Consider the following 14949-nt stretch of genomic DNA (forward strand, 5'->3'; position numbering starts at 1 on the left):
CCACCTGGACAGATACCGCCGTGAGGGAGATGCATTTCTGCAGCGTATTGTCGCCTATGATGAGACATGGGCACGAGCCTACAAGCCTGAATTAAAGCGGCGCCTACGTTTGGCACGTCCACAGATATTCCAACAGGAACCCAGTCAGGTGAAGATTATGCTGATTGTGGCATAGGGCTACGAGTGTTATTCTTACACATGCTGTCCATGTGACTACTATTCCCAATTTCTGGAGCAACATCTGCATCCGGCTATGCGGCGTGTACTCTGAGACAACGCACGTTGTCATGTCTCAAACAATTGCAACGGTGGCATTGGGAGGTCTTGAAACACCCTCCGTACTCACCAGACGTGAGGCCTTGTCACTGACCTGTTTCTGAAGTTAAACGCATCTGTACTCCGTGCAGTAAGGAGAACGCCATTAGAGTTTGTGAGTGACTACACTATTGCCATTACTTTATTTACAGCCCTTGTACTTGTTTGTTCCGTTCCACTAAGTGGAATGTCCTGATCAGATTGTAGGATCCCAGTTCAAGAGAATTCCCAAGGATTCTACGACACGGTTCACTCGCTGGGCCAACACTCTGCGACCAGACCAGCTGACCAAACAGATCTACACCTCCCACGGGCCTACAGTCATCATGCCCACCTGGTTTTGTCATCGCCAAGTGTTCGACAGGTGAGAGATATTTTAACATGTTACAGTAGGTCAATCGAGGAAAGATTTCCAATCTTTTAAATAAATTCTATCGGAGGGCAGCTGTGGTCAACAAGATGTTGAGGGGAAGACTTAAAATGGTAAAGGCAGTGTTCTGAAATATCAGAAAGTGCTTAGAGTCAATCACTGATCTGCATTAAGAGATGGCACATTCCCTCTCATTTCTTTCCTTAAATGATTTCTAAGAATCTAGAAATTTATCGAACATCTCTCTTGGTAAGTTATTCCAATCCCTAACTCTCCTTCCCATAAATGAATATCTGCCCTAATTTGTCCTCTTAAAATCCAACTTTATCTCACCTACTTTTAAAAACTCCGCTCGAGCTCCCTGCAATCTGCCTACTGAAAGCTTGGAACATAACACTTACAATAATAATTATAAAATTAATGTTGTTTGGTCCACCTTTTCAATACTATATTATGCAATATTAATGAATTACATTACTAAACTAGGGACTAGTTTCAGCCTTGGCTGGCCATCTTCAGCCGTAATGTAGTACATCTAATAAACTTAACTAAACTAATGTAAAAACACATAATTGACATGAAAACTAATGTACAAACACACAATTAACATTAAAATCGGGGGTGAACTAAGTGTAAAATTTGAAAAATAAATTAGGCTCTAAATTCTTCGCATCTCGAGTATGCTCATCATCCAGACTCTTTCTTGCACCACCAGGTGCGTTGGCCATGAGGTTAGGAGCGCGCAGCTGTGAGCTTGCATCCGGGGGATAGTGGGTTCGAATCCCACTGTTGGTAACCCTGAAGATGGTTTTCCGTGGTTTCCCATTTTCACACCAGGCAAATGCTGGGGCTGTACCACGACCGCTTCCTTCTCATTCCTAGGCCGTTCCCGTTGCATCGTCGCCATAAGACCTATCTGCGTCGGTGCAACGTAAAGCAAAATAGCAAAAAAAAAAAAAAACCAGCTTTCTTGCTCCAATATTCATAATTGTTACTCCATCACTGCTAAGCATTACAATTTCAACTGCAAAACTGGAACAGGTAAATGTTGATTCTGTAGTCAGATCATCAATCACCAAATCTACGTGAGTGGTGTTAGCAGTATACAAGCCATTGGATGCCACTGTAAATAACCACCAGCTGACGCAGAACTGCTAGATGGCGTTTCCACATCGACCAATGTAAATAAAATGAAATGTTCCCATAGTGCTAGTTAAAAACATGCTGAAATGCTGTTGGACATTGTCATTTTATTTACAGTTGTCAGTGTGGAAATACCATCTAGCAGTTCTGCGTCAGCTGGTGGTTATTTACAGTGGCATCCAATGGCTTGCATACTGCAGACACCACTCACGTAGATTTGGTGATTGATGATCTGACTACAGAATCAACATTTACCTGTTCCAGTTCTGCAGTTGAAATTGTAATATATATATATATTTCATATGGCATGAGGATACATTGTTACAATTTGGTTATTTACAAATATGTACAATTACACAAAAAACAGTTTCATCTATACACACAGAACAAGTACGTAATAAACAAACAATATTTATACATTTGAGCTCATTAATATCTGCATTGCTGCTAAAGCTGAATGTTCAGTTTTGTTATCCAACTCACAGCTTCATCACTGGCCTCGTGGATGTCCTTTATTGTCCCACTGAATCTACAGAGTGAGCACTCTGTGACGATATGTTGAACGGTCTGAGGCACGTCAGAGCAGTCGCAATAAGGGTCGCTGCTAATCTTCCACTTGTGTTTCCAGAAGTTGCATCTGCCATGTTGAGTTCTGATCCGATTAAGTGATGACCAGATTTTTCTGGGTAAATTGAAACCAGGAGGTTGCATAACTGGATCCAAAATTAGACCTAATCTGTCAGGGTTTGAAGCTGCCCACCCATCGCGCCAGGCAGTGTTAGTATGAAATTCATCTTGGGCTAGCCTCTTTCCTAGTAACCAAGAAGGGTTCCTAGATTTCAGCCTGAGATCTTCACGTAGGCAGTCTTGATGTATTGGTAGAAGAGGATTGTCACAGCATTTAACCCATTCTTTCTTCAGTGCCATTTGTCTTCAGAGATGAGGAGGTGGAATATTTGAAAGAACTGGTAACCAATCCAAAGGTGTGGATTGGATGGTTCCTGATATAGTCCTCATTGTATCGTTTAACTGAGTGTCTATCTTCTTTGTATGGGCACTGTTGAGCCATACTGGGCAGCAGTATTCAGCTACTGGGTATACTAACGCAAGTGCTGTAGTTCGGAGGGTGGATGCAGATGGGCCCCAGCTTGTTCCTGTGAGTTTGTGCAGGATGTTATTGCGGGTTTTGATCTTGGCATATGTTTTGCGTACATGTTCGCTGTAAGTCAAGGATCAATCCAAGGTAATGCCTAGATATTTTGGATGAGGATTGAACTTCAGTATATGACCTCTGAATTGAACCTGAGGGACATAATTGGTTTGTCTGTTGCTCAAATGAAAGCAGCTGACCTCTGTTTTTGTTATGTTTGGTTTCAGTCACCAGGTTTTAAAATAATTATCAATTCTGCAGAGATCTTTTGTGAGTGTGGTTCTGCTCCAGAAAAATCACCAGACTGGGCTGCCAAACAGATGTCGTCAGCATTAGTAGAAGGTAGATCTGCTGTATATACGTTGAAGAGCAATGGGGCCAGTACCGATCTCTGTGGTAATCCGTCACTCAGTTTGTAAGTTTTACTTATGTTGCCGTGTAGATGTACTTCAGTCATTCTATTAGCCAACATATTATTCAGCAGGGTGGCAAGCGTCTTACAAGGGATTAACTTCAGGAATTTGAGGATCATTTCTTTTCTCCAGACTGTGTCATAAGCTGATGACAGATCCACGAACACTGCTACGGTCTTCTTTCGATCTTGAAATCCTCTCTCAATATGGGTGGTTAGGGCTAACACCTGGTCGGTACAACTGCGGCTTGGTCTGAAGCCAGCTTGTTCAAGTGGTATGTGCTCTAAGATTTTGGCTGAGATTCTATTGTATATTACTCTCTCCAGTAGTTTGTAGCAGACACTTAAAAGGGCTATGGGTCTGTAATCTTCTGCACTGTCTCCACTTTTCCCTGGTTTAAGGATTGCTACTATTTTTGTTCTTTTGAGTATTGATGGTAGTTGTCCAACATGTAAGATATTGCTGTAAAATTTGGCAAGCCATTCGGTTGTTCGGGGTATATTCCATCCAATCCGGCTGCTTTTCCTGACTTTATTTCTTTTAGCGCAGTTGAGATGTCAGCAGCTGTGAAATCAGAGGAAAACTGAGAGACTGCTTTGGCCTGGGTTATCCTCGATTTTAGCTCTTGTTGAATTCTTTTTGACTCTTTCTTCTTTGTGCCGACAGGTTTTCTTGTCAGGCTAACTAATCTGTTTGCCACCTCGTTTGGTTTTATCTTAGAGCTCTTGGGACCGAATTTAGGAGTGCCGTTGCCAAGTTTCGTTAGAAGTGACCATGCTTTTCGACTGGAATGTTGAAAACTCGTATTTTCCATGAGATTGAACCATTTTCCTTTTCTAGATGAATCTAGAGATTGAATCAGTTCATCTGCAATTTCAGGGTCACTGCTGAGCATATATTCCTCGTATAGCTCTTTGCATTTTGGGTTCCATCCAGGAATATAATCCTTCCTGTATCCTCTTGGGATATGCTTTTTCGCGATGGCGGATGTTAGTTTGACAAAGCGCTTGTAATTTCCTGTTGTAGGAGGAATCCACTGTACATTATGTTCCAGTTTGCTGGTGAATTTAAACCAGTTGGCTTTGGAAAAATTCCAGCGGAGAAGTGGGGCTGATCTGATGGCAGGTATTTCCAGGCCGACTTTGACAAGCACTGGTCTGTGTTGGCTTCGGGGAAAGTTGTTCAGAATTTTCCTAGTACAGTGTAGAGGTCTTCCAAGAGAGTCTTTTGATACAAAACACAGATCAGGGTTATAGTCCTTATTCCATCTGGTAGAGTGGAAGGAGCCCTTTTCTTTGGCATCAAACAATAGAAAAAGATCTTCGGCATCAGCCCATTCAGGCACATCTTGTCCCTCTTTGTTGGTATAGTTATAACCCCATTTAGTGTTCTGACTGTTAAAATCTCCAAGGATTTCGGCTGGGTGCTGTATATTCAGGATGGTCTTGTTTAGGCTCCAAGGTTGACAAGGTGGTTTGTAGATATTTACAATTTCTGTATTTGCAATCTTTGTTTTAGAGCAAAACATGTTGTTATCAGTATTTGTGCTTATTACTTTCAGCTTCCTCTATATAATTTTTTACATATGTTGCTGTTCCGTACTGTTTATGAAACGTTGCATTGAGCAGATTGTATCCGGGAACCTTACATCTGGCATAAAGCTGGTCCTGGTTTTCACAATGGGTCTCTTGCAGTAGAACAATATCCACCTTGTGGTTAGTCAGTATTTTTGTTAGATAGTCACTTTTTGGTCGACTTGCTCCTTCGATATTGAGCTGCAGAATGTTTAGAGTAGGATCATGATTTTCAGTGGGGCTCTGAAAAGAGCCATTTACGATTTTAATCATTTTTCTCATATTGAGTTGATGAATCCTCTGAATTGCTGGGATATCCACAAAGCAGAGCTTTGGGTCCAGCAGCCAAAGTTGCTGCTCTCTTAGCACCACCTAGGGGTCACGTGTAGGGTAATATGAGGTTAAACCTACGGACGTGTAGCAACGAAAACGCCGCTCTAAAGATGGCTGACTAAGCAAGGGCAGAAGGTGTAAATAAACAATTTAAGCTCTGTAATGGTTAGCAGTGTTGGAACTAACAATTCTATGAATATTGGTGCAAGAAAGAGTCTGAGCATACTCCAGATGCTAAGAATTTAGAACCTGATTTATTTTTCAGATTTTACACTTAGTTCATTCCAGATTTTAATGTTAATTGTGTGTTTGTAAATTAGTTTTGATGTCAATTGTGTGTTTTTACATCTGTTTAGTTATTAGACGTATTTCATTAAGGCTGATGGCCAGCCAAGGCCGAAACTAGTCCCTAGTTTAGTAATGTATTTCAATTATATTGCATAATATAGTATTGAAAAGGTAGAACATACGGCATTAATTTTATAATTATTATTGTGATCACAATTCAAACCATGAAGTTTATATCCTATGACATACCACTTAGTCGAACAGCTCATCTCCTTTCTCCCAAGTCTTCCCAGCTCAAAACTTTGTAACGATACTCTTTCATGAGAAATGAGCCAGAACAAATTATGCTGCTTTTCTTTGGTTTCTTTCCAGTAATTTCTGTCTGTTTTCACAAATTGTCCTGGTGTTGTGAAAAAGTTGCTCGAGACGTCTGAATGTCCTGGGTTTTATTTTTAAACTATTAGTGTGCAGCAATGTTGTAATCACTGGACCGCCTCAGCCGTTGTGGTTATCATTCTCGTAGAATTATCATCACAAAGGCAGTGTCTCGAGTGTTAGCATTTCAGCTTCCAGCAGTGATAGTGAAAGCCATAGAGCATATGTAGAATGGCTTTACGTCCCACTTTTACAGTTTTCGGAGATGGTGAGGTGCCGCAGTTTAGTGCCACAGGAGTTCTTTTACGTGCCAGTAATTGTACCGACATGAGGCTGGCGAATTTGAGCACCTTCAATACCACTGGATTGAGCCTGGATTAAAGCTGCCAAGTTCGGGTCAGAAGGCCAGCTCTGAACCGTCTGAGCCACTCGGCCCAGCAAGAGGGAGTTTATGGCTTGTTAGAAAGTGTAACACTTGGTCTGTATTTTTCACTTGAAACTTAAATAAATAACTGTGGAATAATCAGAAAAGTATCACGAACATCCCTAGAAGAAACTCAAAGACTTTTTTGTATATTTCAAAGTCAAATATTGGAAGATAAAGTCGAGTTGGGAAAGCAGACATCAACAACCACATCAGCATGAAGATGCAATATTGTCATCATCATTGTTCCAGGCAAAGGAGAACAAGTCGCGACCGTCAACATGACCGTAACTTCCGTTCTATGGATTGCACTTCTTTAATTGTAAGAAACATTTTTAACCAAAGCAGTTTTACTTCCAGCTAAGTGCAAAAAGATTTGAGTCAATGTATTGGCCCCTTTTGCTTTCAAAGCTGTTATAAAAGAGCTGGAAGCTGATTCCAGTAGCATAGCCGAGCTCGACCGATGGTTTACAAACTGACGGTAGAACACAGTGAAGGTGTCTTGTCCTGATCTGTGCACATGGTTATCAGGGTGTTTAGGGGTTGTAGTAAGGATGGGAAGGAGAGGCCATATAAGTCTCTGGTAAGACCCCAACTAGAGTATGGGACCCTCACCAGCATTACTTCATTCAAGAACTAGAAAAAATCCAAAGAAAAGCAGCTTGATTTGTTCTGGGTGACTTGCAACAAAAGAGTAGCGTTATGAAAATTTTCCAGAGTTTGGGCTGGAAAGACTTGTAAGAAAGGAGACAAGCTCCTTGACCAAGCGGTATGTTCCGAGCTGTCAGAGGAGAGATGGCGTCATATGACATTAGTAGACGAATAAGTTTTAGTGCTGTCTTTAAAAGTAGGAAAGATCACAATATGAAGATACAGTTGGAGAGAAAGAGGAGTTAGGAATAATTTACCAAGGGAGATATTCAATAAATGTACAAATAAGAAAAGGCTAGGAAAACAAGCAAACCAAACGAAACCCCATGGCACTACAGCCTACCAAGCGACCGCTGCTCAGCCCAAGGTGTCATGTGGTCAGCACGACGAATCCTCTCGGCCTTTCTAGACCGGGGTCGCTATCTCACCATCAGATAGCTCCTCAATTCTAATCATGTAGGCTGAGTGGACCTCGAACCAGCCCTCAGGTCCAGGTAAAAATTCCTGACCTGGTCGGGAATCGAATCCTGGGCCTATGGAGCCGGCTAGGAAAACAACAGATAGGGAATTTGGCACCTGGGTGACTGCCCTAAATGCAGATTAGTAGTGATTGATTGATTAATAATAATTATTAGTTTTTTATTCGTTCTGATACGAATACATCATTGCCAAAAGGACACAAAATAACTCATAGGTTCTTAGGTTATTATTGGTGCATACAGATCCTGTTTTTCTTTGTATTTCCCAGCCAGATGACATAGACAGTCTTCAAAACTTATCGTAGGATCAATGATTTCTGCTTTGTTTTGTGTCCGGTTGATGATAATTATATCAAAACGACGGTTACTTCCACCTTCTGCTACACAGTGGACTTCTTCATGAACGTCAAGTCCTTTTTCTTTGAGACTATCCGCTAATAAAGATCCCACGGTGTTATGATGCTTAATGTAAAATACCTCTCTCTGAGGACAGCCTACTCACAGCAGTTCTCCTAGAACACCCAGGTAGAGTGCGCACTGGGGTGACCATTGGCATCATTTTCAGCATGTCTCTGCATTTCCATTGCATTTCAGCACCCATGACGCGTTCAGAAGGCAGAATTTCAACATATCACTTAAAATTAAAAGACAAACACTTTTTATAATACCGATACACACACCATTAACAAAAATAATAAATTCTCTAAGTTAGGACGTTTACAAGTTAGAGTATAACAATTGTAATTCAAGTTATATGAGACAAACAGGGAGGAATTTTCATTGCAATGTCCGATGTTAAAGAAAAAACATTTCTTAATCGTGTATCGATGAAGATGTCCTATAAACAAGAACGAAACATGTACAAAATTTTTGTAATTTGTATTGTTGATATGTTAAAGGTTTTTGGAATCTGATTGCTATTGAGCACGGTGGAACTCCTTTTGAGTTTATTGTATTCTATGATACAGAACAGTGAATATGCAGCAGGTACGAAATGAGAATAGAGACAAGAACGGAACTACAGGACACATGATGCGACCGCAACACCGCGATAGAAGAGGAGGAGAGCATAGCTAAGAGAGGACAGTGGAGGTCCTTGGTTTGTAACCCAACTGAAGATCGGAAACCCGGGCTGAGTGGCTTAGTGGCTTTCTGACCCCAACTTGGCAGGTTTGATCCTGGCTCAAATACATCAGCCTCGTGTAGGTAAATTTACTGCATGTAAAAGAATTCCTGTGGGACAAAATTCTGGCACCCCAGCATCTCCAAAAACCGTAAAAAAAAAAAATAGTTAGTGGGACGTAAAGCAAATAACATTTTTAAAAAACAAGTAAACAACATTTATTATTTAAGGTCAGAAAGAAATACTAATAGTATAATTCAGAAGAACGTCACAGACGTTTTTAAAAGAACGTAGAAATACTGGAAAAACAAGTCTGTTCTTCTCCCCCAATCAATCTTCCATTGTTTCTTCTCCTTTTTTGTTTTAGGCAGACTAATCCGTGTCCAGTTGAGACGTGAGAAAGTGGACTTTAAACTAATATTTCAGACTGAATCTGTAGTAATGTGGAAATTTATATCTTGGGGGTAAATTTCCCTTTTTTTAGAAATTATTTTTATGAACTTCTTTGATAATGATCTATTTTTGTACTGTAATAAATGCCCTTGTTTGATTATTATACGTTTAAAAGATTTCACGCGTGCACAGTAAGTGCTGTGCAGTGGGACGTAAATGAGAGGGCAGAAGCAGCTGTTGTGCTGGAAGTCGCTGTACTGAACAAATGTGAGAACAGGAAGTATCCTGTACAGCGGAAATGGCCAGCCACCGTAGTTCTCGCTTGGCCGGAGTGATAGTGAGGAACTACAGCACAGGGGGTGAAAAAGGACAAACAAGAAACTGAAATGGAAATCAGCAACGATCAACATTTAACATGATGTAGATGTTGATTCCCATAGGGAACCTAAAATATTTGTCCCGAATGAGTAAATTTATAATACCAATATAATGGTCCGTTATTGGACATTATAAATTTTCCAGCTAACTCATTCTTGGTTGCCTGCATTTCGCCCTCGTGTGCTAAGTTAGGCTCGTCAGTTGGGACTTAGCACACCACCCAAGACGCACTATGGGAATCAACATCTACATCATTTGATGGCCAGGCAGGCATCAATTTTTGGAAATGAGACATAGCTCTCATAGTGCATTGGCACTGCCGGTGGCTTCAAGTAGCCTATGCAGTGGCCTCCACGGTATGCAGTAGCCTTGCGTCTTGGGTGGTGTGCTAAGTCCCAACTGACGAGCCTAACTTAGCACACGAGGGCGAAACGCAGGCAACCAAGAATGAGTTAGCTGGAAAATTTATAATGTCCAATAACGGACCATTATATTGATATTATAAATTTACTCATTCGGGACAAATATTTTAGGTTCCCTATGGGAATCAACATCTACATCATTTGATGGCCAGGCAGGCATCAATTTTTGAAAATGAGACATAGCTCTCATAGTGCATTGGCACTGCTGGTGGCTTCAAGTAGCCTATGCAGTGGCCTCCACGGTCACTTCCTGTCGGTACCGCTAGATGTCGCTGCAATCAAGTCCAAGAAGATCAACTAATTCAAATCTCAACCAGCAGGTGGAAGAAGTAGAAGAAGAAGTACATAACGTCAAATTTTCAAATTCAAATTCAAACCAGGTGGCAACAATGAGTAATTCACCACCACCGTTATCGCCTAACGGCTTAGAAGAAATGGAATCTGAAACAACGAAAATGGCACGGCGCAGGGAAAACACATCCTTGCCCTCACCAACATCAGAACGGAAAAGACGATGCAAATTAAATTCATCATTCGACTCAGAGACGCTGACATCAGGTTCAACCTACACTTCGCCGAGCTCAGTGGTACAAAACCTGACCCCACTGGGCTCTCCAGGCTCCGGCATCCGACCACTAAGATTGGAAATAGAAGAAGAAGAAGAAGCCAACATCATAGCGCCTTTCCATATGCCTCCGAGATCGCCGCAGCAAACCCTGGACTTCATGCCAACCAACGTAAGGAGCTACGCCCAAGCGGCTAAGAACCCTGCGCTGGCACCCTCCATCAGGCAACGAAGTGTTGTGACCACGGTGCCCATGCCACCACCAAACTTCTACGTCGTCAAGCTAATGCATATCGACCTAGATAAGGCCAACACACGAGCCTTATACAAAATCATTACAAGGTTCACCCCAAACCATGCCAGCTATGAAATCGAAATACAGAGAACACGGGACGGCTATTTCAATATTAAAACATCGAAGCCGTTTTACCAACATCTAACTACAGCCATTGGAGTGCATCAATTCGGAAAGCACGCGAGGACAGCTAACATCACTCAACAGGCTCCAACCAGGCGAGCGCCTCCCTCTTGCCCCTCACCTATCCTATCAGTGGTGGCCTACCAAGTGGAACGGGACTGGACGGAGGATGAGATCGCCGCCCAGCTGCAACAAGAGGGTCATCAGATCTACAAGGTCATCAGGATCCGAAACAACCAAGGTCCAACTTCCCTGATCCAGATACTATCCAGGGACATCAACACGCTGGATGGCCTACTGCGGGACAGCGCCGTCGTCTACCGTCGCAGGCACCGAGTGAAGCCCTCAAGATCCTCACCACCCCAGAAGATCAGGTGTGATCGTTGCCAGAGGTACGACCTCGCACCAGGCACCCCTTGCGTGCACCCAGAGGTACGTGCTATTTGTGGACAGGAGCATCCCACTCAAAATTGTAGTAATAAGTCGTCTCCGAAATGTGTAAATTGTAACCTCCCCCACCCAACTTTCTCCTACAAGTGTAAAGCCCGCCCAGCTCCAGACCCAACCCAACCAGAATCAGTAGTCCCAGTTATCTCCCAAGATCTCCCCTCCCCCAGTACTGAGAACATCATACGATTCATAAGTATGGTGTTACAGAACGTCCTCCCCTTTAACCGCCCCCATATCCTATCCCAAGTCCAGCTAGCAGTGCGACTGGTGTTTAACACTCGCGTGGATATAGCGTACTCGGGGAATAAGATGCATTATGCATTTTTTCCCTTGAACGCTGTCCCAATAATTAATTAATGGTCAAATTATACTATACTAATATCGGCTCTCTAAACACCAGCCGTGCCCTACTGGACAATTCCCTCTCGCTGTACGACCCGGATATTTTCATCTTAAATGAAACATTCCTAACTCCAAAACAAAGTCCACACTTTAAGCTATTCCATCTCCACAGAGCAGACAGACCAGGACAAGCTCGTGGAGGAGTAGCCATAGGAATCAGAAAACATATAACAACTAAATCTTTCTCTTATAATTTTGCGAATAACTTTTCAGAATACCTAATAATAGAAACATATCTTCCAAACAATACCACTATAGCAATAGTAACAATGTACCTTACACCCAGATCACCTCCACCAGTAGATTTCATTAAATACATAGACTCAACTTTTCATAATTACATATTTATAGCCGACATTAATATTAATTCTTATAATGTAACACAATCTAATGACTTTAATACAGTTATCTCGCAAATCCGGGGAGTACAGATTCCCTTCCCCTTCCACACCCGTCCTATTTCCAACTCCACTCCCGACATGCTTATCTTATCACCCTCACTCTCCACTAACCCAGTAACAGAAAAAGGACTATGTATAGATTCTGACCACGCACCAGCGATAATCACCATCCCAAACATATCCTATACATTACGTAACCAATATTCCCGCCCTCCTCCCACCAGACGTTATTTTCAAACCGACTGGCAACAATACCGCCAAACAATAACAGAACTGCTCCAGCACTCCCCCCCACCTACCTCAATCCCGAACCTACACGCACTAATTAGTCTAGTAGAGCAAGTAATAATAACAGCTGACCAAAGACACATTCCGAGACATTCCTACCATCCTACCAAACCCCCAATCCCCCAAAGCACTATCATTACTAAAACTAGCCCACGAACTGTACAACTCCTATTTACGTACTCGCGACAATACGACTTTACGAGAACACAGAAGAACACTAAGACATGCATGTTCGTACATCAAAGCAATAAAACAAAAACTATGGACTACTGCATGTTCAGAATTATCTGATATGCATGACTCTAACAAATTCTGGACTACATTTCGAAGACTAACTAAAACACATAAATCACGACCCACCTATCCTATACACAATAATATATAAGTAATAATAATAGTAACGTAAACGTTTCCACCTTTTCAATACTATAATATATTCACAAAATTACAAAATTATACAGTCAAGGATTTCGCCACAAATGATCTTTGCTCCAATACGGCTGATGATGACCCCTAGATGGGTCGAAACTAGTACCGTATAATTTTGTAATTTTGTGAATATATTATAGTATTGAAAAGGTGGAAACGTTTACGTTATTATTATTATTACTTATATATTATTCTCAGTTCAATACGGACCAAAAACATGAAATTCATAACCATCAGTATCCTATACACGTCGCTCCTAACCCTCCTACTACAGATAAAGAAAAAGCAGACGTTTTTGCCGACCATTATTCTCAAGTCTTTTCTCCCCCACAATGCAGACATCCAGAAAAACCTACAATAATACAGTATAATAACCCAGATCTCACTCATCTCCAACCCTCCTTCAATCACTTTCGAGAAGTAGACTATAACCATCCACTTAATGCTCCAATCACACCTCAAGAAATACAAAACTTTCTACGTCACAAACGTAACACCGCTCCCGGCCAAGATAATATCTCCTATCGCCACATTAAAGAAGCCCCACTCATCCTAATTAACATACTCTGCTCGATCTATAACACTATGTTATATACCGGTGTTTTTCCTGAACACTGGGGTAAATCTATCATATTATTATTCCCGAAACCTAACAAGCTTCCGCCTGACATTCACTCCTATAGACCAATATCACTCCTCACAGTACTCAGTAAAATTTTTGAAGGAATATTATATAAAAGAATGTCGAGATACCTACATTCTCTCAACCTCCTTCCAACCTCCCAAGCCGGCTTCCGACCACATTTTTCCACCCAAGACCACCTCTTCCACATCACATCCTCCGTAAACACCTATATAAAGACCCGTAAACCAGCCGCCCTAATATACCTTGATGTTAACAAAGTCTTCGACTCTGTCTGGCACGAAGGACTTATATTCAAAATTAGCTACCTCCCTTTCCCCACCACCATCATAAGACTAATATTTAATTATCTCAAAACTAGGAAAGCCGTAATTAACATAAACGGAACCCACTAGTATACCTTCCCCATAACCTCAGGTCTTGCTCCCCACTCTCTCCTTTCCTTTATATACTATACACATACGACGTACCGCACCCAGCACCACCATTACGACTCTACCAATATGCTGATGACCTTGCCATCCTAGCCTTCAGCCCTACCTTCACATCCCTCAACAACAGGCTACAGAAATACTTAAACACCCTCGAAATCTGGCTAAACCACTGGCACATCTCCATCAACCCCACCAAAACCCAATTCATAGTTTTCCGAAATAAATCCCGTCTCTGCCCTGCACGCCACAAAGTCCACATAACAATGTATAATACACCCTTTGTTGAAACTAACAGACTAACTTATCTAGGAATTAAATTTCAAAATAACCTGCAATGGAACCATCACCTAGACGACATCCACAGGAAAGCTTTAAACCGTTTTCGAGCACTCAGATCCCTAACAGGTTTCACATGGGGACTTAAACCCACCCAGATAATTAACGTTTATAAGACTTTCATCCGACCATTAATAACCTACGCCTCCCTGACATGGATTACTGCCCACCCAACTGAATACGTTAAACTTAACCGACTCGACCGACATGCCATACGTATAGCCCACCATCTACCTACAGACACACCCTCTGCCAATTTCACCCCCTACTATACCTTCCCAAAAATAACATCATACCTACATAAACTACGCCTCCAATATTTGACAAGAGGCACACTCCATAACAACCCTATAATTAAAGAAGCCCTACCACTGTCACCTCTAGCCACCGCAATTCTAAACGACAACCGCATTCCAGAAAATTCCCATATTTTCCCACCTCCCATCACCTAACTTCCACCACCTTCCCACTGTCACCGCCACAAAGTCTCAACAATCGCATATCATAATTGAAAGGATGCTCCTGACCACGGTGACACATCACCAGAATAGTGTACCGGCCGACTTAGGCACCACAAGTGCTGTCACAGATAACAAGTGAAAGTGAAGTGAAGTGAAATCTCTAGTAATTCTCAAAGATAGTGAAAAATTTCAGTGAATTTACCATATGAGTGTTTCAAATTGTATACATGAAAATGAATAATATCACAATCACCACTATTATTACTAAAAGATTATTACTATTATTATCGC

At 41.7% G+C, this 14949-nt stretch overlaps 1 protein-coding gene across 2 annotated transcripts in view; it reads left to right on the plus strand.

Annotated features, from left to right (window-relative positions):
* The window catches only part of LOC136884851 (queuosine-tRNA galactosyltransferase), a 99535-nt gene that overhangs the window by 29795 nt on the left and 54791 nt on the right, over window positions 1-14949 (plus strand). For both annotated transcript variants that reach the window (XM_068230009.1, XM_068230010.1), the window contains exon 5: window positions 516-679. In XM_068230009.1, the coding sequence (XP_068086110.1) occupies window positions 516-679 (164 nt within the window). The remainder of the gene's footprint in view (window positions 1-515; window positions 680-14949) is intronic.

The sequence above is a fragment of the Anabrus simplex genome, chromosome 13, assembly GCF_040414725.1.
Source record: "Anabrus simplex isolate iqAnaSimp1 chromosome 13, ASM4041472v1, whole genome shotgun sequence".
NCBI lineage: Eukaryota > Metazoa > Arthropoda > Insecta > Orthoptera > Tettigoniidae > Anabrus > Anabrus simplex.